Raw genomic sequence first — 24,487 nt, 5'->3', positions numbered from 1 at the left:
CATATAGGGTAAACCATAGGCTGTTACTTTGACGTGGTGGGTGGCCCTTCTGTACATTGACTTGTTTGTATGCAGTGTATGATGTGGATGTTGTGAAAGATAATGCAGCTTCTAAGTACTATAAATGTGCTTTGATTGAAGGTGCGTAATTCTTACAGTAAGGAAGGGGTCAGTAGAAAACCACTTGAGGCATAAAGCATGGTGAAAAGCCATGGAGTTTCTTTAAGATGGTTTAGTATGTAGCTGAAGTGAAACTATTGACAGATATTAATAATTTTCATTACTGTAGGAGATGAGATGTTTACTAATACAGTATTTAAGTTTGTGGTGATATCTTTCCCCCATTGTGTATCTCTAAACCTTCTGTTTAAGAAACCGACCAAACAAAGCAAAACAAAAAACCTCTGGATGCTCTCTCTGTATGGCAATAGTGCTGAGCTTGTTGGGCCAGGATATGTCTCCTCCTGTGTTAGGCTGGTGAAATACACAACAGAGATCTCTTTCTGAAGAGCGAATTTAGAGATGAATCTGGCAGATTGTTGGCTCCAAGGCAAATTGAAAGTATCAGGCAGAAATTTGTTGAAGGCATGGCTTGGGTGACAGCTTCCTTTCTTAGAGCAAGGATGTTTGAGCAAGAGGACTTGGTGATTGCGGCGCTGATGAAAGGACATCTTTTTTCAGGGCAAAGTCAAGTAGGCCGTTCTCAGACCATTTATGTTCCCCATGGCCTGGTGTCTCCCAGGGGTTTGGTGGTACAGCTGTGCTGGCACATTTCCTAATGTACTTGTAATAGCAAAAAAACCCACTTTATCCGAAGGAAGTTTATTCTGGTTTGACAAGTGAAATGAAATGCAGCAGTAAAAGCATTCTTAGATACTTGTACTGGGCTAGAAATACAGATATTTTAACAGGGAAAAAATAGTTGAAATGTGGAGTCATTTCTACTGAACTGGTTGTGAGCAACCTTTCCTTGTATTTCAGGCAAACGTGCAGACCTATGCAGAGTGAGGGCAGAGAATTCAAGAGGTTAACATTGAATGCTGTGCATCTCAGTTCAAGCCTGAAATTAGTACTACTTATGTTTGTGCCATACAAACACAGAGGAAGACTCAGCCCCCTGCCAACAAATCTGACACAGAGGATAGGGAAGAAACGCTTTCATACTATTAAGTTATCTATGTGGTGGTTTCAGCTCTGTGATGTGGAAATTTCTGGTGCTACGGGTTAAATGGCTTTTAAATAGGCTGGGAAGAAACTTAAGGGTTAATCTATCCCAAAAACTTTTATGGGTATAGTAATATCAGGATAGGTTTGTGATCCCTTTATGGTGTTTTATACTTGTAACAGGACCTCATCTATACATTCAGTTATCCTGGAAAAATGCTGCTGTTTAGCATACCTTGCTTTATTCATTGACCTGATAAAAGCAGTGTGAGTGATTTTCATGTGTTAATGTCTGCCTGAAAAACATCGGTCAAAATACTTCGCATGGCATGCAGGCATCTTGATTACTTCAAGATGCATTTTATTGAGAGCATGTGGAAAAAAAGAGTCGTCTAGTGCATCCTCAGTTTTGGAGGGGCCAACAGAGGGACTAGTTAATGAGGACAGAACTGAGGGGTGTTGTTGACAGAGTGGACACTATAGAGGTTAATAAGGTAGAAAAGAGCAGTAAGTGGCTCTCAATGAAATGATATCCACTGTGGTGAAAGAGGAAGACGGTACAAATCTGAAATTCATTTGAATCGAGTACAAAAAGTGTTGCTCTTCACTTGATGCGAGAGAACTCTCAAAATTAGTTCACTGGAAGTTGAAAGGAAGCCCATGTGGGATGTCCACTCTGGGGACTTTGCGTATGAAGAAAACTTTGAAGCTAGTGCTTTATGTGGTGCAGAAGCTCTTAGTGCAGGTCTTTCCTGTTCTCAAACCATATGTTGGGGTTTCGTCCATGTTATGATTAGAGTTAAGAATGTATAGTTGCATAGACACATCAGAAAACAGAAACAACCTTCATTCATTTATTTTTTTACTACTAAAACTTCTACATATTTGTAGATGACTGTATATTCTGATGTTATGGTGCAGCTGATTTGTGAAATAAGGAAATAAACTCTGTGCTTGTTTGTTTCTTTTTCTAGTCAGGTGGTCCTCATGTTCATCTAAGAAAAGATTAAGGGAGATCAATGAAAGTATGTTGCTGTTCCAAAGAAAATTATTTTGAATTTTGTAAAGAGGTTTAAAATAGCAAAAGATAATATTGTAATCTTGCATTATGTATGGTGCCTGTAGCTTTGAAAAAAAAAACTTGCAGTGTTAAGAATGCCCCAAAATGAACTCGAATGGTACACTTCTGAAACTCTGATTTCTTATGTCGTCTGTAAAGCAGATATACTAAGCTGAGGCTTGTATTAAGCTCATATAGTAAGAGGGGGGAGCCAAGTCTGTAGAAGAACAACTGTTGTAATTCGATGTCAGTTCTGCACTCAAATTTTTCACCACAGTGCAGCATTGTAACAATAAACCTCAGTCATCACTGTCTTTGAACTTATCTGACTGTGATAAGCAGTACAGTATTTATTTCTGCCTTTATGTAAACACTGTGCTGCAAGGGGTTCATGACAGCACTTAAGTGTGGCAAGCTGTGTCATGTGGGGATACTTTAGAAATGCATGAGTTCAAAGCAGCTGACATTCTTGCACTGAGGATGAAGAAGGTTGTGGCACTTTTCTGAAAGCCAAGAAGCTTCAAGGGGAAGATGAATCTGAATTTGTTAATTTATTTAAGTCTCTTTGTGCCTATTAAAAAGGACAAGATTCTGTCAAGCTAGTTGTATTTTCAGCTAGAAAGAACAGACTTAAATGGGACAAACCAGCTAAATATAAGGAAATCAAAATATAGCATGAGATGTAGCTAAATTTGGAGTTCTTAAGAGCAAGGAGCTGCTTAAGTAGTTAAAGTATATAAGGTGTTACTGACCAAAGCAATTAGTATGTAATTTCATTAATGGTATTAGGATTGCAGTAGCAATATTTAAGTCTTTCTGTCCAAATCAAGATTGCGGGCAATTTGTGACATGTACAGCATGAGGTTAGAAGCAGTGCAACGTTATGGTATGCTACAGCACCACTGTCTGAGTGGATTTGTAACTGCGCAAGAACATGTCTTAAACTGGCCATATATCTTGTTAATGCTCCTAATTGGTATACATTGCTTGCAAGTTTACATATACATGCACTGGTAAATTTTTATAAGCTTGTATGTTTGTAAGTTTATATATATTAAAAAGGCTTCATGGGGGCTGCTAATTTTTTATTTATCTTTGCAATTCAGCTATGAGCTTGCTGCTATTCAACAGCAAAAGAGAATTACTCTTTTTGTGGTTTGTCCTTAAGTGGTTGAAAAATCCTGAAGAGCTCAGGCGCAGTAAAATATTCCAAGTCCCTCTGAAATCTAAAGTGCTGCAGATGACGGGTTTCTTAACTACTAAGTCTGCAAGTCAAGGACTAGTGGATGATGTGCCCAGTGACCATGGTTAGGCAGCTTCTATCCTCAAGAATAACTGTAAATATTCTTCAGAAGATAATGATGAATTTTAGAGACGAGGTAGAAAAAATATGTGTCAGAGAGTGAATCTGGAATATACTAAAGTTCGAATACAGGTCACCCCCAAGGCTAAGGCAGTGTCGCTCAGTCAGGTAAATGAAGCAGTGAAAGCTTGCTGCTGGGACACCAGTGGGTATTACTACCACAGTGGCTAACCTGGAGTTGCTGACATTGTTAAAAAGCCATCGAGAGAAGTCATTCAGAGCATTAAGGCTTTACAGCGACACTTTGGCCTGCCTTAAGCTCTGTCCTGTTCACACCTTGCCTCTTTCTAGGTCTAAGGCCTTCTAGGTCTATAAATACGTGGGTGTGATTTTTGGTGGAGGAACCAGTCTTCGCTGCTTTTCTGGGCTGTATTTCAGATGTGGAGCGGAGCGAGGTGAGCAGGTTGTCTAACCTCTTGCAAACACTGAACCTGCACCCGCAGGTTTTTGGGGCGTCTTTCCTAAGAGGAGTGGTTGGGGGTGCTTTTGGGAGGCGCAGCGCAGGGTGTCGGGGCCCTGCAAGCTCGTTTGAGTGTACCGACGACATCCTTGTCACGCGGGATGAAGGACATGGAGATTGCCTCCTAAGAAGCGATGATCTGTTAACAGGGTACCCTTAGGGGAAATATCTGGCATCCTGCTTCCAGCGTTGTTTTGTGGGCGTGCGAGGAGGCAAGCATAGGTAGGGGCTTCAGGGTCCCTGCCCACAGCCCGGTGAAAACCGACCGGGTGGAGAAGAGCAGCAGGCTGGCTTCCCAAAATCACGGGGCACCCTGAGTACCCAAACCTTGTAAAATGGAGCGTGTGGGTCCCGTAAGGAAAACAGGCGTAATTGGCCAGTTGGTTTTGGCTCACGTCAAGCCATGATGGATCTTGTGTGTAGCACACCTGTGGCGTTCGCTTTTGGGTGAACCCGACCTGATTAATTTTGACTGACGCAGCTTGCCTGCAGAATGTTAAATGGTGAAGGACCGTGTTTTGAGTAGCTGATTTAAAAAAGGCAGCTCGATTTGGTGAGTCTAGAAGAAAGTTAAATACATTTCCATTTTTCTTAGGCCCAGATAAATTTAGGCTGACGTCCTTGCTCTTTATTGAAGATTTGAATGGTAAATTCAGATTACGTTTTCTTTTGTATCGTTTCTGGTCTTGGGTGATTGATTGCAATGGTTTGTCTTTTTTTTTTTTCCAGGTAGGTTTCATTTTGGTGTTCTTATTTGGTGGTTCGTTTGTTTTTAGGTTTGTTTGTTTGTTTTTTAAAAAAAAAAAAAAAAGTTGGCTAACGGGAGCTCTTGGGGTCAGCATAGTCATGGCAGAGGGAAGCATCACAGAGCTCTTATAAATGACTGGTTTGCCGCATGGGTGGTGTGGGGTAGGGATGCCTTCAGCAGCGGCTCCACACCACCATTTGGGATGCGACTGCAGCAATATGCTCTGCCATCTGGGCATCCGTGCGGCAGGGCTGTGGCGTTCCCTTCTCACGCAGCAGAGGTTCGCGCTTCGTTACAGCAGTAATTCCCCACAAATTATCCAGTCTTTGCTGGCAGGGCCTGGGAAGAGCTCCTTGTTCCTCACCCAAAAGGACTACTTGATTTTCTGACATGACAGCTAGGCTTGTGTGAAAGGAGAGCCTAAAATAGACAGCCGACTCAAGGACGAAGTATCTGTGTGCAGATGAAATTAAATGCATGCCCCAAAACGTTGTTCCTTTAGTAGAGCAAAGAAATGTAGGGAAAGCTTATATCGACGTGCTGCCAAGGCAATAAGAGGACATCTGATGGCAGCTGCCTTCATCTCTGAAGCGAAGCTAAGGTAGGCAAGCTTGCTTGTTGTTATTTGTCAGGTTCCAGGTCTGAGAGTCCCAAGTCAAGGGCTCTTAAGGGGCCTTTCTGATGCACTGTTGCAATTCCAAACATCTCTTCCTCACTTTAGTCTCTTGTAGATAATTTACTGAAATGATAATTGGAGTTAATACTAAAGTATTAAAGCAACTGGTAAAAGCAGCCAAAATTACTCTGGTGTTAAAGCATTTTACTTTTTCATATGATTTTAGTTCTGTTAACTAAATTCTGACTAGAAGTACCTTAAATATGAAATATTCCTGGTGTCTGCTTTGTAAGTACATGGGTCACAGCTAGGTAACTATTATGTGCTGAAAATGCAATCTTTAATTAACTCGGAGGAATAGCTGATTCATTAATTGCTGTATGCAACTTTTGGAACTTGTATTACATCCTCTTAAATATGCTTTCTAAGCCAGCAATAAACCTGTTCCAAAGCAAATTTTAAAACTCATGGTTTAAAGTTAGTAGGATTAAAGGTTAACCCAGGTATCAAGTGATGATGTACACGCCTGATTTAATAGTAGTTATGTTTCACCATCAGCTCTGAGGACCCATCGCTAGAGAAACGCTAATGGACTTTTGGGGTTAATCCACCCCCTTTTCACTTGAAAGCTTTATTTAAGTTGTCGAGGAGTGGCTTTGAAATGAACCCCCTGATGCAAGAAGCCTGGGGTTTGCTGGCTGCCAGGCGGGGACTTCCCTGATGCTCTCGCCGAGCAGCTGCCGGTGCCGGAGCAGGCAGGGAGGTACGGGCTTTGGCCGGAGCTGCGCAGCAGCACGTTAGGAGGTTACGCACCACATTACCTGTAGGGGGGTAAAGCTTGGGATTTCTTGGCAGTGCAGGAGGGACTAAACCGTGCAGTGGTACTTACATTGATTTGTAAGGATTGTTCAACTGGGATTATTTGGCTGGGTATTATGGTGTTTAATCAGGAAGGGAGAACGCAGGTTCCCTAAAGGAAAGGAATACATGCTTTGACTATGTCTTTAACTTTGCCTTTAATAGCTTTAGACTTGTGAGACACGTGGTAGCTCTTCTCATCTGTCTGAATTTTTAACTTTTTTTGAAGTCTGACTTGTCTATTAGTGTGCTTTATTTGTGTGTATTTGATTTGCACTCTCATTTTATTTTTTTCTCTGACACAGGCAATAAGAAAAAGATTTCTAAGTAAAACTTCAGAGAAGCGTTATGAGTAGAAATGAGTATATAGGAAATGGTAGAATAAATTTTGAAAAATAATAATTTTCATTCATGTAAGCATAAGGAAAACACACAGTATTTTAAAGCTTTTTATTCAGTTTCCTTAATGTAAAAGGAATCTTAGTAAATACGCAACTGACCTTTGCTGTGTCAAATTGCAGCTCTAACTGATGCAGGATATCCTCTTAAAGCCATTCACCCATAAATATGACTGTCTAATATAAGATGCAGTCTGCCAAGCATTTGCCATGTGGCCAGCAAACAGTATTTCAGTTTGTCTATCCATTGCCATCCAACATTGTGCTTCCTGAGTTCTGGCTTGGAAGTACCTTAATGGCTCAGCAGGTTAACACGGCTTTCCCTGTTATCTGGAAAGCTTAAGTGGATTTTCTGTTTGGTTTTGTGTGGGCTGCACAGGCTAGGAGCTGTGCCGCTGCCCAGGTGTTACCCCAAATGTGTCCTCTTGAAGGATGAGTGACGGTCTTTCTGTAGTCATCTTTTTGGGATGTGTTGCCAGAGCTTTTAAGGTCTTTCTCAGTCTTTTTCTTAAAATAATGAACTAAATGTAGGTGACATGAGAAAATGGTACAGGGAACCCACTGAACCTAATGTTAGTAGAAGAAAGCTGCAGATGTTACCAGTTTCTTGAAAATGAATCTTCTGACTGGATTTTGTAATCAATCCAGGAATGACAGCAGTCTGCTTAACCTCAGATTCTGCTTTAAGGGATTTGTTTACTCGATATTTACTGTACAGCAGTGGTTCTGCAAGCACTGTCCTGCAAAGAGGAATTGAAAGGCTGGCAGTTGCTGCTGATTGCTATCAGGAGCTCTGCCATCAGCGATGGCTGGACAAGGTGTGTGGTGTGCTCACCCAACAGGAGCTGGTCAGTCCCCCTGTCTGTCCAGTCACACAGCATCAGCTGGTGTCCTGTTTGACTTTGGGTTCAAACTTGGATCTGTTGCTTCTTTTAGGAATGTATCAGGAAGACTGAATCCCAACTTTTTGTTCTCTAAATGGGATGTGGTGGTCTGGAAAGGGGACTGGCCGTAACTTACACATTTTATCTTATCTCTTATAGTTGTAATAAAGCTGATACATACATGCATAATTAGCATTCTAGATGTTTTAGACGTTTTCCTCAGGTTTCAAACCCCTCACTCATAGCAATGCCATTAGTGCTTCAACACCTGTGCGTGCCTTAGAGTCAAGTGAGGGCTCAGCAGTGATACACACACACACACACAGCATTTGTCTGTCGAGGCGACCAACATCTGTCCACTCCACAAAAGGACCAACGTGAGTCTATGGTTCTTGGGTTAGAAATGGGAACATGCATGCTGGGAGGTGCTTCTGAATGTCATCTGTGAATAATTGCAGCCTCATCAAAGGGCAAAATGGTTAAAATCTTCATCAGAGACATGCTTTACCTTAGATTGTCTCTGGAATTCAACAAACAAACCCTCCTTATCCACCGCCCTCCCCCCAAATGCCTAGCTTTCATCATCTTTACGTTGTCAAGCCTTAGGTGTGTGAACTGGACAAGAACTGAGTTTTCAGTTTTTTAACGCTCCATTTTTTTTCTGTCAGAATTCCTGAAACTTGTTTTATGTGGTAAGGTCTAGGCTGAGGGTACAACTTCATTCCTTCCTGCTGTAGGGCACCTATAGCCAGTTGCTCCTGTTACTTGTTAACGCTTTGATTTTTTGACTAATGCCTTTCATATGTAGCTTATTCCTATAGTTACCTAGCAACATTAATTTTGTTCGATTTAGTTTGTGTCTTCTATTTTGAGAAACCTGTAAGAACGTTTCTGGAGTCCAACCATGAACCTTTAGTAAAAAAGTGTGTATAAAGTGAATTCTCCCCAGCACCTGTAATTAATGCACATACATTTGGTGTTAGCCATCCCAGCCTTACTGGCAGAAATGGGAATAGATGCATGTGGGATTTAAAAATTACCTGAAGGATACTGGAGCAGTTACAAGTTCCCTGTTGACTTCTCTGTGTGGCATTTCGGTGCACTCAAAGAGCATAGCTGCCTATCTCAATTTCATGCTCTTTTACTGACCAGCATCTCTTCTTCTTGCCCTTCTTTCCAAGGTATGGTCCATTTAGCATTTTGGAAGCTGCACACGCACTGATGTGACACTTTGTAGGCCAGCAACCATAGCTACAGTACAAAGTAGAGGATTTCACTTAAGCTGATGAATGTTAGAAGGTAAAGGAAAGGACTCTTCAGTGCAGAGTCCCATAAGGGGACTCCTAGGGTGCATGAAGTTCTGGAGGTTTGGGGTTCAGGCTTGGCAATTTTAATTCAGACTGTAAACATTCTGGTCTTGGTGATGTCTGTAGGAGACAAAGTTGGGTTTGTGTCTTCAGCCTTCACTGTAAAGTAACAAAAAATCTCCAGTCTTCTAATGTCCAAGGCAACCTTGATTTTTTTTTTATAATTGGGTCCAGCAGCGGACTTGGAGAACAGTGTGAAAGCATAGGATTTGCAAATGTTTTTCATACTGTCTTTTTGTTTCTTGCGCAGAACTACTGTCTGTATGCAGTTTGTAATAAAGTAGGAGAGGAGAGATTACAAGAACTGGAGCAGGTATTAGAAACTGGAGGGTGTCATTCAACTGCAGCATCACTGTAGTGGTCACTGGGAGGGTTTTAAAGGATGTTGTAAGAAACCTGCTTGGTATCATCCACCTTCTGTTGCATGCGTGTCTCCGAGGTGTAGTAGCTGCCAAGTCCTAAATGCATGCAGCCATAGCAGGACTGTAGGTAACTCTTTCACTGTACAAGAAAAGCAAGTCCAAATAGGCAACTGGTGCCTGTGGCATTAGTGGAAGCTGAAACAGGTTATGGAGGGAGGCGAGACATTTGTGCAAACATAGCAAATGTAGTTAAAAGTTCAGAGGAAGAAGGGAACAGAGGAGTGTGAGCGTTATCTAGAATGGACTTTTTGTGCATCATTACAACTGTGTGTAGTCAGCACTGGTGTATTTTCAAAAACCTGTAGGGGTTGGAATTTCTGAAAAAATCCCATCAAAACAGCATTTGGACGTTGCACTGGAGGGACATGCTGAATTCTGGAGGTTTTTCAGGGGATCCTTTGCACAAGGAGTTCGTATGCACATCTCATTGTGGTAATCCTTACCTGGGTGGTATTTCTGATCATAAAACATGAGATTTCCACAATATCAAAAATGTTGCAAAACATACTTGTATCACCAATATGAACCAGAATAACTTATATGCGGTTTTAGGACATTAGAAACAGGATGTTGAGGTGGATACTATAATGTTTTAAATGTCTTTTTTTCCTTTTTAAATTCTGGTTAAGTCCTTCTGTTCATTTTAATGTAAATGTCTTTTCCCTGCATTACCTATAGTTTACATCGTGTTTCACTGGATCATCAGTGCAGGATGCTAGGGTATATGCAATTCCACGTTCCTTTTCTTTTGCTGTTTCCATCTGTCTCCTTGAGGGCTAATTAATGTGTGCAGTAGTGCCTGCTAACCACTTCGATATCATCCTCTACTGAGCAAAACCTGAGTGAAATCTTACATTAGTTGTATCTTAGCTTCTTTGCTTTGTCAAGCAGCATCTTGAACGTGCTGCACTGAAACTCATTTTGAGGAACTGGTTCCCAGAGTTAGGTTGTCAAATAGGAATAGGTGATCAATCAACAGCTGCCTTACTGTAATATCAAACACTTGTTTATATACACGCTGTTAGGCTTCATATAGTATCAGACTTTCATGGCGACAGAAAAGTGGGACAGCATTTTTATAAATCTTCTGCTGAATTCCTGGTAGCACTCACATCAGTCTTCTCTGTGAACTGGTATGAAGGATGATGTTGGAGAATTAAATTCTAAAATGAGCAAACAAGAAGAAAATTATGTATGTATGTGTACAGTTTTTAAAAGCCTCTTAAATCACAACTCATTTAAGTCCTGTGATGCTTTTCATAGTATTCCCTGTGAACTGCAGGCCGTATGTAAAAGGGAAGTGTGTTTGCTGGGCTGCCATTTAGAGACATGAAATGCAACCTGGTCTGTAGTCCAAACCTGGGATCCTTTCCATGTTCTACTTTTTTTTTCAGTAAACAGAATTTCTGCAGTGCAGTGAGCCCCTTGACAGCTGTGGAAATACCTGCTTTCTTTGGGAGGCTGGCACAGAGGAAGCTGAGCAGGGCTTATTTCAGCTTCAGAGTAAGCAGGATCCTGCTTAGTCCTGTTAGCTGAGCTTGACATGTCAAGGCCACCAACTACCAAATTAAGTAAAGAAATTAGGATCTAAGGGATGGAGAAGGACTGGAAGCAGAAGGACAAGTGGGACAGGGTTAAGCACAGATTAAAGTTTGCTCAGGCCTAATTTAGGGGTTATCATCCCTCCTGTGGTATGTTTAAAAAACGTTCAAATGGTATTCGAAATGCTTTTGTTTTTATGGAACATGATAGCTTAGCTCAATAGCTCAGTATAAGTTTTATAACAAAGTTTTCTTCTTTCCTTGAATTGAACTTTTAAATTTTTTTCTTGTAATTCAAAGCATGATTTACTTTACCAAAAATCTTACTTGCAACATCCATTGGAGCTGGTTTGTGAACAAAGCCAAAGTTTAACAAATTGTGGGCAAAGAAACAAAACGAAGTTCAAACAGCAGCCAGTGTGTGCGCTTTGGTTCTAGTTTGGGAAGAAACATTGCTGGTAGAGGTACCAAGTATTTTCTTACAGTATAAGAAGTCTACAAAACTGCCAGTACCCCCCCCGCACCAGAAGTATGTCAGAGCTAGGTTTTGCCAGTCTTTTCCTTTAAAAATGACTTTCAAAAGCAAAAGGCTGCTTGTATATTTGTGCATGGAAGTGATAAGCTAGCTTCTATGCAGCTCAATTGAGAGAGAAAAAAACACACCTCGAATATCCACTTTTCGTACTCCTTGATCGTACGGCAGAATTCAATGCAGATTAAGGAAAACAGCCTTTAGTATCCCTGGAAGCATATGTCTGCAAGGTAGCTGGAGGCTCCTCAGCTACCTGCAGCTCTGCCTGCTATAACCTGCAAAGGTGATTCTTCCAGATCAGTGGTGAAATTTGTGTGCGCATATTTAGAGGACCAGCATGATGCCATAGTTGCTCAAAGCCCAATTTTATGCAAATTCTGCTGTTAACTATCAGGCCTCTTCAAAATCAGTTTGTCAGCTTTTTTTTTTTTCCCAGGTGGGATGATCTTGATTGAGACTGAGTCTCACTGGTTGGTATGGAAAGATACTTTGAAGGATTTCACTGTATATGAAATTTCATTCTGAACAGTATACCTGCAAATGGTTAAAGTGGCCTAGAAATCCCATGGATTACTTATTTTATTTTTATTTAGTTAAGCTCTGTAGAAAGCCATCACAAGTAACGTACTGAATTACTTGGCAGCCTGAGACATCTGCTGGCACTTCCGAGGTAGGCTACAGCAGTGAGGCTTCCTATTGCAACATGCTGAAATCTCTCCAAAACATAATGGTATTTAGTAGTAAATGCTATTGTATAGAGACGAAACTGTATGAAATTCAAGATTACAGGCTTTGTCTTTGAAAAGCTTAAGGATCTGTGCTCCTGCAGAAGTTTTATAGCAAGACTGAGGGCTATTATTAGCAGTGCTGCACCCGTGAAGAAAAGGAGCTGACGGAAGAGTGAAACCAGATTCTGGAGTTCAGTGCAACATATTATTAGGAAAACTCTATATGCACCTCAACAGTGCCTGTCCTGTTGGAAATTGAATTTAGGTGTGTAATTGATACGGTTAAAAGCCTGCTAATGGTAATTCAAGGCGTTAAACTATGTCCTTGGTTTGCTTAGCATTTTGCATGAAGTGCCTCATTTTGTGCATATTAGACTTTGTATTGCACCTTTGTGACTATTTGATTATTCAGGAATAGCTTGAGCTGACTCTTAATCATTCCTCCCATGTTACAATCATCTGAAAACTTAATGATCTTGCACGCTAATAGCTTTGTCTAAGTTGTTAATAAATTAGCACCCTCAGGGACCAAGCCATACGGGCTTCCACAGAATGTACGCCACAGAATGTACGCCTTGACTTTCTTCCCTTTCTGCTTTTCACCCTGCTAAACAATTGCTGTTAGTTGCTGTAATTTACTCCCTGACTCTGTGGCCAGGGTCTATCTTTTATGTCTCCTTCATCCAACCGCTAAGCTTTTACTTGACAGCCATCTGACACCCTACAGCTCAGTCTTCTGGTACTTTAGATGAATGATAAAATTCAAAAGCCTTGTAATTCGGCCTCTCCCTCTTTATACTCCTACTTCTCTGGTTCCCTTTTGATTGCTCAAGAAGTGTTTTTGATACATCCTCTCCAAATAGGATACGAATCTGGAGAATGGAATGAAATTTCAATTGCAGCTCTGTCTCAAGATCCCTAAAAATAGCAGGAAAATTATTGTAGACTTTGTCCAAGCAAAGCAAAGTCTGGATTATTGAAAATGCATGAACTAGCTGACAGATAGAGAAGATGGTGTAGCTTAGTGACGGTGAGTCTTAGTAGTAGGGTAGTAGCTGTTAAGTACAGAGATTGAGGAGAAATAACCATAAATAAATGAAAGGAAGAAACTTGTTTGTGGGTTGATAGGGGTTTTTTGTTTTTTTAACATATGTTCAAACCTAGAAATCCTATGAGTACACGTTCAGTGAAGGCTGAGTGACTTTTACTTCAATAAAGGGCTTACCGACTTTCAGTGAGGAACATAGTAGTTGAAGTCATTAAATAGAGCTCAGATGTAGGTACATGACCAGCACCTATTTAAATTCTGAGCAGATCTTTGGTTCATCCAACAGAGAGAACAGAGGTCGTCAGTGTCCAAACAATTGCCATGTAAATGCTGTGTTCGTATCCCGTTATAGTTATTGAGATATGTTGTTGGTGGGCAGAAATTGAGTGGTGCTCTTTTGGTTTATATCCTCAAGAAAGGTGATATTGGTACAAAATTGTTTATGGTGTCTCAAATGAAGTACTGTAACTGGTCACAAGCTGAATAGCTGCTCCTGGTGGTTCATTTGCCTAGAGAACATGGCAAAAGAATGGGTATCAGAAAATATTTGGGGTGAAAAGCGTATTTTAGCTGCATAGTGCTGTGTAAATGTTTGCTCGCTCCATTGTTTGGCTCTACTTTCCATCCGTGTCACGAAGAGTTTTGTGAGATACAAGGTTTGCAGGCAGCAATGGTATATTTTACCAGGCCAGTTGATACAGCTGGAAAATAAGGGCATGTTTTTGGATGCACAAAGTTGTGTTTGGTCTGAAGTAGCTGTTCAGGCAGTGGCTGTGCAGTAACCAGAAGCAGATATCGATGTGGGTGTTCGTCAGCCCACTGAACTCCTGATAGGGAGTGACGTAACTTGTGGCTTGGGAGCAATTACAATACTCTGAAATAGGAGTTCAGAGAGTGGTTAGTGCAAAGGGCTTGCAGAGTTTTGTTGTCTTGCAGAGTAATTATGATCGTTAAGGAGGAACGAAGGAGCACAAGTCACTTATTTACTGTGAGGTAAGGTGGCGTATATAGAAAGGTTGGTGCACTTTTTAGGGACTGATGTTCCTCCAACCACCCACACCACGCCCATGGTTGATTTGCTTTGAGCTCTTTAAGGCAGGGGTCTCTCTGTCACACAGCAAAAGCAAGGATACAGATCTTTATAAAAAAGTCCTTGGAGTGGCGGTTAAAAGCTTGCGTTGCCCTTCAAAATACCATTTCACAAAAATACGCAGAAATACAGATAGGATTTTTAACAAACTATAATGATCGTTTTACGACGTGTACAGCAGATGATTGTGTTGTCCACCTATTGACTTCTGCAATGCTGTCTTGTTTTTCTTTTTCCTTTTAATTTATTGGATCATTCGTAGTGTTTATTATACTGTTTGGCAATCTGAACTTGATACATTGACAAGCTGAACTGAGGTATTTGTAAGTGAAACACTTTTGAAATGTATGTCAATTTATCAGTAAGTGAAGTGGTGCTTCACATTAGCATTGCCATTATTAAAAATCCCACCAAATTTTGATTTTTATATATGTAGTAAATAATACAGTAGAAATATTTCATTCTGTGTCAGTAGCTTTTCACCAAGGAAGACAAAACAAGTGTCCATCGCTGGCTCTTATTACCTGTGTTTTTCTGCTCTAGAATAAATAAATGTTTTCTGCAATAAAAAAATTGCACTGTAAAAATATAAATATAAAATTATGTGGTAAGTTTACTGAAACTTAGTCTTTGCTCTTTCCAGACTTCTTTTATCTGGGACTTCCAGATGTGTTATACTGCTTTTTATTTTGTCTTTCAGATGACGATGTGGACCTAGAAGCTTTGGTAAATGACATGAATTCCTCATTTGAAAGTTTATACTCCACATGCAGTATGCAGTCGGAAACCACTCCGCTCCTTCAAAACGGTCAGCTCAACCGCAGTCAGTTGCCATCCTCAGGATCTGGTGCACTGCAGCCTATGTCTCCAAAGCAGAAGGTGCAGCGGTCTCAGCCAGTGCGCATTATGGCAGTCAGGTAGGAACAAGGGACAAGTTGTCTTGAACTAGCTTCAGAAGGATTACATATAAAAGTAGGAGACAAACTTCGGTAGGAGCCTAGTAGTGTTAGACTGGCCTTTTGCATAGGAAAAGAGATGCACCAGGTAGGTGAAGGACACAAATTTTCCATGTATTTTGTAAAATGCAAAAATGTCACATTTTTGCTTTTTTATAATCAGTTTGATATACCTGTAGCAGACGTGTAGAAGCATCTCATTGGTACCAATTTGCAGAAATGATGTCCATATTTGGATTTATTTCCAAACTGTTAAAAACTGTTCTCTCAGGTATGGTGCCTACTGACAGCTTCTTGGTTTTATAAAACATATGAGATCATTGTAGATAGATGAGGGTGCATTCAGCTAGTTTTGATATACAAAAAACATGTCTCTCTGTGGAGATTTCCTCAAGGGTCCAAGACAAACAAAAAAGGAGCATGTCATAGTTATTTAACTGTTCTTCCTAGAGCACTTTCAGCTCTTTCAGTTGAGTGCATTATATGAGTTGTTGCAAAAAACAAAAAGGTGTTTAAGTTGTCTCCCTGTTGTTAGGATGGGGGCTTGAATTCAAGCTTCAAGTGGAATACTCTTGGTGGTGATGGGAGAGTCTATAGGGGATGCTGAGGTTCTTAAAAATCTTCTTTTCAGACAGCAGGAGGAAAGGAGCTCCTGTGTCAGCATGAGTAGGTAAATTGCCTGAATCGGAGAGATTCGGAGTTTTCTTTTCCTTCTAGTTAACAATATCTTCTCCAAAAGAAGTGAGAAGTGGTAATAAAAGAAAAATCCCACACGTGGAAGGGGTTGCTACTAATTCTTTACGCTGATGTATTTCCTATAGGAATGGTATTCTTAAGACAGGTAGCTTTTCTATATGAATGGGTAGTATGCAGTAACTGCAATGCAACTAAGTCAGTTAATGATGCAATCATTTTTACAAGTATTTCATATTTAACCTTGAATAGGGCTGTACTAGAAAATGCACTCTCTAGAGTGCTATAACTGTCAATGTTTTGTAAGTATCTCAATCAAAACACTTCATTTAAACTATTTTGGCATTTCAAAACTTAGCAACTCTCTTTTGAGAACACTCTGCCTTTCTGAACTCTGTACTTCCATACACACAAGAACATCGTGTGTTTATCATTAACGAAAATAATGACAAAACTTTTATTCAGGGTTATCTAGACCCCTTTCCCATAGAGGGGGTTGACTGTGTGCTTTTTGTAGTCAGAACAGAGTGGTTGACTGTGGTAATTCTCTTAAGAGCACAGTTTTATGTGTGTATCAGTCATGAAGTAAATGATGCACTGCAGCAGTATAGGCAGAGCAAAGCACAGCATAGTGAATTTTCATTTTAAGTAAACCACACCTCTCTAATTGTGTCGAGTCTGTAGTTCCACTTCTTATAGTGGAGGTCAGTCAAAAACTTGCAATACAGAGCACTATTACACAGCTGCTGATACGACAAGTCTGCTCGGCTGAAGAAATCTTACACCGTCCTTTACCCTGTGCTGTAGGGAAGTACACACGTGGGTAGCACAAAAAAAAATCAAGCAGGTCAAGTAGTTGTTTGCATGGCTCATAGTTATGGTTGGAACCTGCTATTTATAGCAAAAACGCAAATCTGTAAGTCTCATTCGTGGAACACCAAGGCAGCTAAATTGCAGGATAGAGTTACCTGCGGAGCAGATTTCCCAGTAGTTATTTTATCAGCCCCCGGGTTCTGGTACAGGCAGAGACAGCGAGCGTGCCCAGCGTGGGACACGCTGCCAGATGCAAACCCAGCAGTTGTCTCCCAGGCATCTCAGTTAAAAAGGCTCTGCTTGCTGAAGGCATGGGGAAAAATGAGAGCAAATTGAGTTTTTAATGATTTGCATTTCAAATCCAGGAGTTAGTTGATTGTCTCTGGAAACTTCCACGATTGCCACTAGATGGTGCCTTCTGCAAAGGCGTCACAGGCCAGCCTGCTGCGGAGGCCCCTAGTAGGTCTTCAGTGGTGATGCTCTGGCAGTAGGGAAACATAAAGCGATCTGTGTGGTCATGAATAGGCCTTAGATCTCTCCAAGCTGTTCTGTGGCAACTGGTAGGCTTTAGTTTTCATTTTGTTGGTGTGGGCAGTGTAATAAACTGGAACTTGAAACTCTGTTGGCCCTACGTAGACTCGTGAGGTGTATCTCAGGAGATGCAAACTTGTCTGAGCGGTAACCGTACAACTAGCATAAGGTGGGAGGGTGTAATTGCAGTTTATTGCCCAAGCTGAGTCTCTATTTCCATTTCTACAGGAAATGCAGAGTTGCTTGGAGATGGAATCTGGTATTGTAATGAGGTGACAATATTGGTTTCACTCTCATCTTAGACTTTACAGGGGTCACCTTCGTTTGCAGATCCACATGGAATTTGGCTCCAAGTGACTGCAGTTGTGTTCTCCTCTTTCACGTTGGTTTGGAAGAGCTTAACTGACTTTCTGGCACACAGAGCTTAAGCTTGTAAGCTAGTGCTTACAACAACGAGTACGGACGGATATTTCTGCTTATTTTATGTGCAGAGTTACCTTAGTTATTCACCCAGGTAATCAAGTTATAAGCAACAAAACAAGCACAGATGCCTGACTGGTCATTTTTCACATGCAGTTATCTACTTTGTACTTGCAGTTGCTGTAACTGTATAGTAGTTGCTTAGAAAAAGAGTAGTTTTGATTCCTTTTCTTTAGTATCGTTATCGTAAATGGTGTGGCAGGAGATCCAGGTCTAATGATGCCATTTTGCTCCTCTTAGTGCTTAGTGCTTCTTTTTTTATAGGCGTCTTCAAGAAGAAGAACAGCAATTCAGAACATCATCTTTGCCGGCCATCCCGAATCCCTTCCCAGAACTTTGTAGCCCCGCAAGCTCTCCAGTGCTGGCCCCTGGATCTTTACCTCAGAGTCAACCTGCTAGTAAGCATGTGAGTACGGGATGAAGTTTTGGGTCATCCATTCGCATTCAAACAGCAGTGGAATATTTCATTTTGAAGGCAGAAAGAAAGTTTCAAGATAAGTAGAAACACTTGTAGGCTTTGTCTGCAAGTAGGGCAGCACTGGCTGAGAGAGTGTCTTCAAACAGACTTCAGACCTTTTTTAAAAGGTTTGTAAGAATGAAGCATAAAAACAAAGCAAGTCTCTTTCAGATATGTGCATGTTGTGAATGAAGCAGTAATGCCTAATATCTTTTGGATTTTGTTATCCAAGGTAATGACTTGCTAATTCAGAGGTCAAGTTAATTAGCTTAGAGTTAAAGGAGGTTCTGTGCATGTTATACTGCATATTCTAGGTGTCATAAAGACACTGAACAGCTGTCGGTTTTCAAGGACATGGTGCTGCTTTATTTTGCTGGTTTTCATGAGGCTGCTCAAAAAGCAAAATAACATTCTTAGAGCTTGTAACTAGGCATAGCTCTTTGTAATGGGACTTAAGGGGAGAACTGTCCCACGGAAGGCTGGTTGAGCATCTCTCTGGGTTCTTGTCAGTGAAGATAGCACAGACTGAGCTCTCACGTGGTCCAGAGTGATAACCTCGGTGACACTGCAAACAGTTTTTCTTCCATATCCCACTCCACTCTCTGAGAAACAACCATCTTGTTTTGTATCAGTCCTTGAGCATGTTTAAAGCTGGGCTGAAACACCTTTATTTTGTAAACTGTGTTGACTTGCATGAGGATGAAAAGATGGGTTGCTCTTATTTACTATTGGATTAGAACAGTTGTGTGCTTGAGTACCCAAAAATAAGATGATGGTCTGTATTACTGCTCAGTTTGTAAGTAGCTCCTACATCTGCTCTGACTGATAAAAGGGTCTGGGTGGACAGTTCAGCTACAAGCAGTAGACCCTAGTGTACACCCTCACATCTTCTGTGTTGCTTTATATCAGCGTAAACAGCTGTCTGCTTTCTTGAAAGACACAGTGCATCTTCATTGGGTTTACTGTATTTCTTATACGTACAAGACAGATAACCAGATAATGCCTTAGGAAAAAATTGAGTCATCCAGTTGGGAATTTAAGCAGGACTTCATCAGAGACCTGGGTACCAGCTAAGCAGATAAGCTGTTTTGCCAAGGCACTGCTAAGCTGACTCTGAGGAGACAAAACAAGGGGCAGTTCTGCCTCCTGGCACTTGCCAACAAGACAGCAGCATAACTGTCTTTCTGAGACAAACTGAAGTGGCTGATGAACCTGCGTTTACCTTTCCAAATATTCCTCAGTTTCAGGGATTCTTTGCCTTTTAGCTTTTATGTTTTACTAAAATTAAGGAAGCTACCCTAAGGATCGCTTTGTAAAGCCTTAAGAACCCTAAATGATCTGTGCGTCAGTTTTCAATGGAATTTAGAAACTAGTGGTTTAACAGCACACAAATATGAATTTAAACAATCTTTTAATGTATTTAAGAAGATGGCTATAAAGACAGAATAAAAGTAGATTTTTTTTTCCTAAATTTTACTTTATAATAAAAACATTAATCTACCTAATATTAAAATGGAAAATTTTGACAAGCCTTTTGAAAGCCTAAAATGAAGTAAATACTTATATTGCCTAGGTATGCTTGCTGCTGAAGTTTTTAATCAAAGACAATCCATTATAGTGGTAAAACCTTTTAGGGTATGAGACGTCCACCTAAAGCATTTTGGACAATAGTGGCTTCTTTTGTAGATGCAGATACACTGTTCATTTCAGTTTATTGACTGATCGGAGGTAGATGAGAAACACTGGGGAGGTAGATGAGAAACACTGGCTCAGGATGAGGGAAGGATAGGAAAACGTCCTTTTCCTCTGTAATGAATTATTTTCCTGTCTTTAATGAAGGAATAGAGGAACATAACTGAAAAAAACCCTCTGGTTTTAAAGCATTGATGGACAAAAGTAAGGAAAAAAGGGAGTAGGTTCAGTTTCTTCATGAGGTGTTGTTGAGTAACGAAATAACCTGTCTGTTCAGCCTCCTCATAGGATGTTAGTTGTGTTTAATCCAGTTCTGGTTCCCTTCAATGGAGTCTGCTAAACATCATGAGTAAAAAATGAGTAACTTAAGAAATATTATACATCTTTCCAACTTCATCCCATTAAAAAAATGTAAAGTTTGGGAATTTGAGTAAATTATTTTAGGACATGCTCTTGCTTAATTAAATGTCCATAGATACAATATAAACTACTGGTTAACAAAATGAGTGATGAGTTTAGTTATGGACTGCAACAGCATGTTTTAATGGCTGGCAGTTAGTGAAAATGAGCTGTGTTTTAAGAAAAATACAAATACAACATCAAATGCAAACGAAGGTTAAACATAGTGATGCTTAGTTTAAGGTTCTCTGCTTGCAGATTATAAACGAGGATTAAAATTGGAGATTGGTGTGAGCCATTCTGATTACATGGGATATATGAGGTGTTACTGAAAAGTAATTCCCTTTGTGCCTCTTGAGCATTTGCAGGTAAATAGGCAAATAGCAGTTCCAGCCAGCAGTGCTGCAGCACTAATGACACAGGGCATCACGGCACACACATGGCATGGAGATGTTGCCTTTGGTCATCTCCTATCTAGGGGACTTGAGAGGGACCCAGGTTAGTGTACTCTTAGGGGATTTCAGAAAGGAGTGAGTTTTTTGTTTGTTGACCATGTGAAACAATGGGGGGGTCACTGGGAAGCTGGGATGTCTGATGTGACTTTGTAAGAAACAGAATGGTCGTTAGTATTATTCCTCATGGAACAACTTTTTTTTTTCATAATTTTAAAATAAAACTCTGCAATGATAAAACCCAGTAGTGGTTCTGCAAAAGGAATTTAACGATCTGGTCGTGTTAAACACAGAAGAGTCTCATGTCATATTGCTGGGCATAAAGAAATTCCGGCTCTGTTCAAGTTTAACTAAATTAAAACTTTTTCCCGGTATATTATTCCTTATGGGAAAAGGATACGTGTGTGAATGAATGAAAGAGTGAGTAAAGGAGCTTTCAGGTCATAAAGCTTGAATTATATTTGCAGCTGAAAAAATTGATACTGTCTTTTCTTATATGCAAAATTTTATTCACATAGCTGGAGCCTGAGACACGTTTCTTGTTAAGATGCTTCTGATCCTTTTCCTTATTTCTTTCATGCAGTTGCCACGTCTTTTTTTAACATGCAGTTTGCAACATTGCTTATGCACTGCTCTGCATTTGTTTCATGCTCTTTCTTGGCTCAGCAAAGAAAGGTGTAAAAGCAGTAAAGCAATGAAAAATAACTGTAATAAACCTTTATTTTTTGTGGTAGAATTTTTTTTTTGTTTTCTCATGATGATGAAGCATTTTCTTTATCTTACTCAAAAAAGTGCACATACCAGGAATAATTTCTTTTTTTTAATATATTTTGAGATCTGTTGGGTAGTGGGTACCGATTTCACCACAGCAGGAAGCAGTATGCTACCTCTAGCTCTGCTGCCAATCAGGCACTGAATACTGCTTTTAAAAGCTGATGGCTGCAGGAGCGTCCCGCAGCTGCTCCCCAGAAGACAGAGAACAGTGAGAAATAATGGTTCGTCTGTACTAGCACAAAACTGAAAACACATGTAGGCAAATGGGGTAGTCATTTAATGGGAGCATCAATATATCAATCTGGGAGGTAAAACTGGAATATTAGGCTTATTGAAATCATTGCAGATTTCTTTCTTTTTTTTTTTTATTTGACTCTGGATAATCTTTCTGCTTTAGGAAAAAAGCCTAAATTAAAAGATTTTTTAGATACTTTTTTTTTAAGCACATAGGCAGATTGAGTAACTGACACATAATTTAGTAGTAAAAGACTTAGAATAAGAGAAGTAACTCTGAACCTTTAGGTTGTATTTTGAAAGCTATCCTGCACTGAGCAACCTCCACAGTGGCAGGGTCTGTGCTAATAGGGTTGTGTGACCAAACGCATTGGGCGGTAGAGGTTAAGAAATGACTTGTAATTAAACAGATACATGCTCCTGGGGAGTTCAGCGCTACGATCTTTTATTACAGTTCTGCAGGTGGAAACGGCCCACTTTGAGCTAAGTTTTACAGTGAGAAATGGTAGATGTCGACCTGTTTATAGTGAATGGCATGTGGTTCTGTAAAAATGAGCACCACTGAACTAACATAGTCAACCAGCTAGTGAGTACCTGGGCGAAAAGTACCAACTAGCTGTGCTACTGAGTGAGTAGCTACTTCAGCTACTGATGTGGTAAGCGAGACACCTCAGATGGCCTGTGTTTGGAGAAGGTATGACCCTTCAAGCGGTAGCTGCCTAAAAGCTCTTAAGTTCTTGAGTCGAGAGCAGTGTTGTTCATGAACTTGGGCAGGAGGAGGCAGATGGGAAAGGAGCTACCTGATCAGTGCATGCCCAAGCATTTCCTTCTTCATCTTGTGCCTCTCTGTCCTGTAAGTACCACTCGTCTACCTCTAACCATGGAGCCCGACTGCGAGCCAGGAGAAACTTCAGCAGAACTCTGTGAGCGTGTCAGCGCTCCTACTTTCTCTGCTGGGAAGGGCAGGTAAAGACAGGAGCAGGAAGGACACTACCTAGGAGACACCATGGGGCATTGCAAGACCGTTTGATATTTTTTCCTCTCCATTTTCCCCACATCTTTGTTCGTAAAATGCATGCACACCTACAAACACGAGATCACCCCACATCTGAGGGGGACAGTGATTGTGGGCTGGAAGAAGGGGCAGCTGAAAGTTTTTAAAACATCATTTACTTAACAGGATAAATACGTTTGTCTAGAAAAATGGAAACCAGAAAATTACACGAAACCAAGACCAAACATTTGTCCAAAAGATTGCTAAAAACATCAGACAGCTAGGTTACCACTAATTGAAGTCCATCTTTGTGTTGCTGGTATAAACTAAGAACTAGTTGGTAACTTAGGTTATAATTTCTGGTTGTGTACAAATATTTTGGAAAAAGCATGCAATAATTACGTGTAGGTCACTGCAATGCCACAGGATATTAGGCTAAAGTATCTTGTGTGAGTCAATGAAGCTTTCAACTGTAAAAATAGGGCAAATTTTTCACATCCCCCCTCTATACAGTCCAGGCAAACTTCCAAATAGCAGTTTGATGTACCAAAATTATTTACTCTTTTCTAGCAAATTAAATCCACAAATGGGTATGAATTAATGCCATTCTTTTTTTTCCCAGATTTAGTTACCCTTCAAGGGAACTCCTGTAAACAGACTTCTTAGTTTTAATTGTTTTAATTACATGTTATGATGCACATTTTTTGTCTTCTCATAAAACTTTTGTCTCTTTTGAAGACAAAGATGTTGATTTCTGAAAGAGAAGCTGTATAAAAATACAAACTTCTGTATAATGAAAACTTTATTAAGTGAGATTTTGCCTGTGTGATAGCAAATTTTGTTCTTAATCCTACAGTTGAATAACCTTTAGCAACAACACATTTTGGAAATAAATACTGACATCAGGTTGAGTCAGCAGGACTTTACTTTCTCTCAGCAGGCCAAATCCTGTAGCTGAATTAATCTGGACAATTCCTTGGGTCATGTTCCAGGCACTCCCTTTGGCCCAACTATAAAATACAAGTTTTCATGGGTATCTGCCATCATATATCATGTTGTTTTCCTCAGATCTTTCTTTGAAGCAAGGCTCTTAAGCTAAATAAATAAACCATATATAATTGCTCTGTAGCATGTTTAACTTGGATGCCTTTTTTGAAGAAAGTTGTGATTGTGTTTGGGAAAAATTGGGGAAGATCAGGCCTCTGCTGTGGGGCTGTGATCTAACGGTATGAAAACAGGCCTTTCACTTCCCTGGGTGCACCTCTCTCATTTGGAGAAGTAACACTTTCCTGAACTAAATTAGTTAAATTTGCTGGGCAGTGTGGGAAAGACCTTGCATTACTTGTCATCTTGTCCCCTGTATCATGCGAACACGTTGTCCCATTGCTCCTGAAGAAATCGGGGCGGTGAGTTCACATGATTTTGAAAGTCTCATTTGCTCATTATTGAAGAAGAGAATAACAAATAACTGAAGACTAACGAGTCTGCTGGCCTAAACTGAAGACAGGCAGTCCTCAGCGCTGTTAGTGCTGGGTGGTCGGTGGGTCTGCAGGCTCTTCAGCTGGAGCCTCACCATCTGTCGAGGACTGGGATCAGCACGGAGTCAATGCTGCTGTTTCTCCTTCCTCATGCCTGTTACAGCAAGAGGCTTAGTGGTAGAAAGAAATGAGTCTTTTCGTTCTTGCTTTTGGAAAGTGCCAGAACAGTAGTTACAGTCCCAACATGAGTTACTG

The 24,487-nt window shown here is 40.5% G+C and overlaps 1 protein-coding gene across 4 annotated transcripts in view; it reads left to right on the top strand.

Annotated features, from left to right (window-relative positions):
• Nucleotides 1–24,487, top strand: part of GRB10 (growth factor receptor bound protein 10) — a 150,962-nt gene that overhangs the window by 74,162 nt on the left and 52,313 nt on the right. For all 4 annotated transcript variants that reach the window (XM_068396891.1, XM_068396889.1, XM_068396890.1 and 1 more), the window contains 2 exons: nt 14,980–15,196; nt 18,017–18,158. In XM_068396891.1, the coding sequence (XP_068252992.1) occupies nt 14,980–15,196; nt 18,017–18,158 (359 nt within the window). The remainder of the gene's footprint in view (nt 1–14,979; nt 15,197–18,016; nt 18,159–24,487) is intronic.

Source organism: Nyctibius grandis, chromosome 3, assembly GCF_013368605.1.
Source record: "Nyctibius grandis isolate bNycGra1 chromosome 3, bNycGra1.pri, whole genome shotgun sequence".
Taxonomy (NCBI): Eukaryota; Metazoa; Chordata; class Aves; order Nyctibiiformes; family Nyctibiidae; genus Nyctibius; species Nyctibius grandis.
The sequence above is the reverse complement of the archived record's forward strand: the minus strand, read 5'-3'. Positions and strand labels throughout refer to the sequence as shown.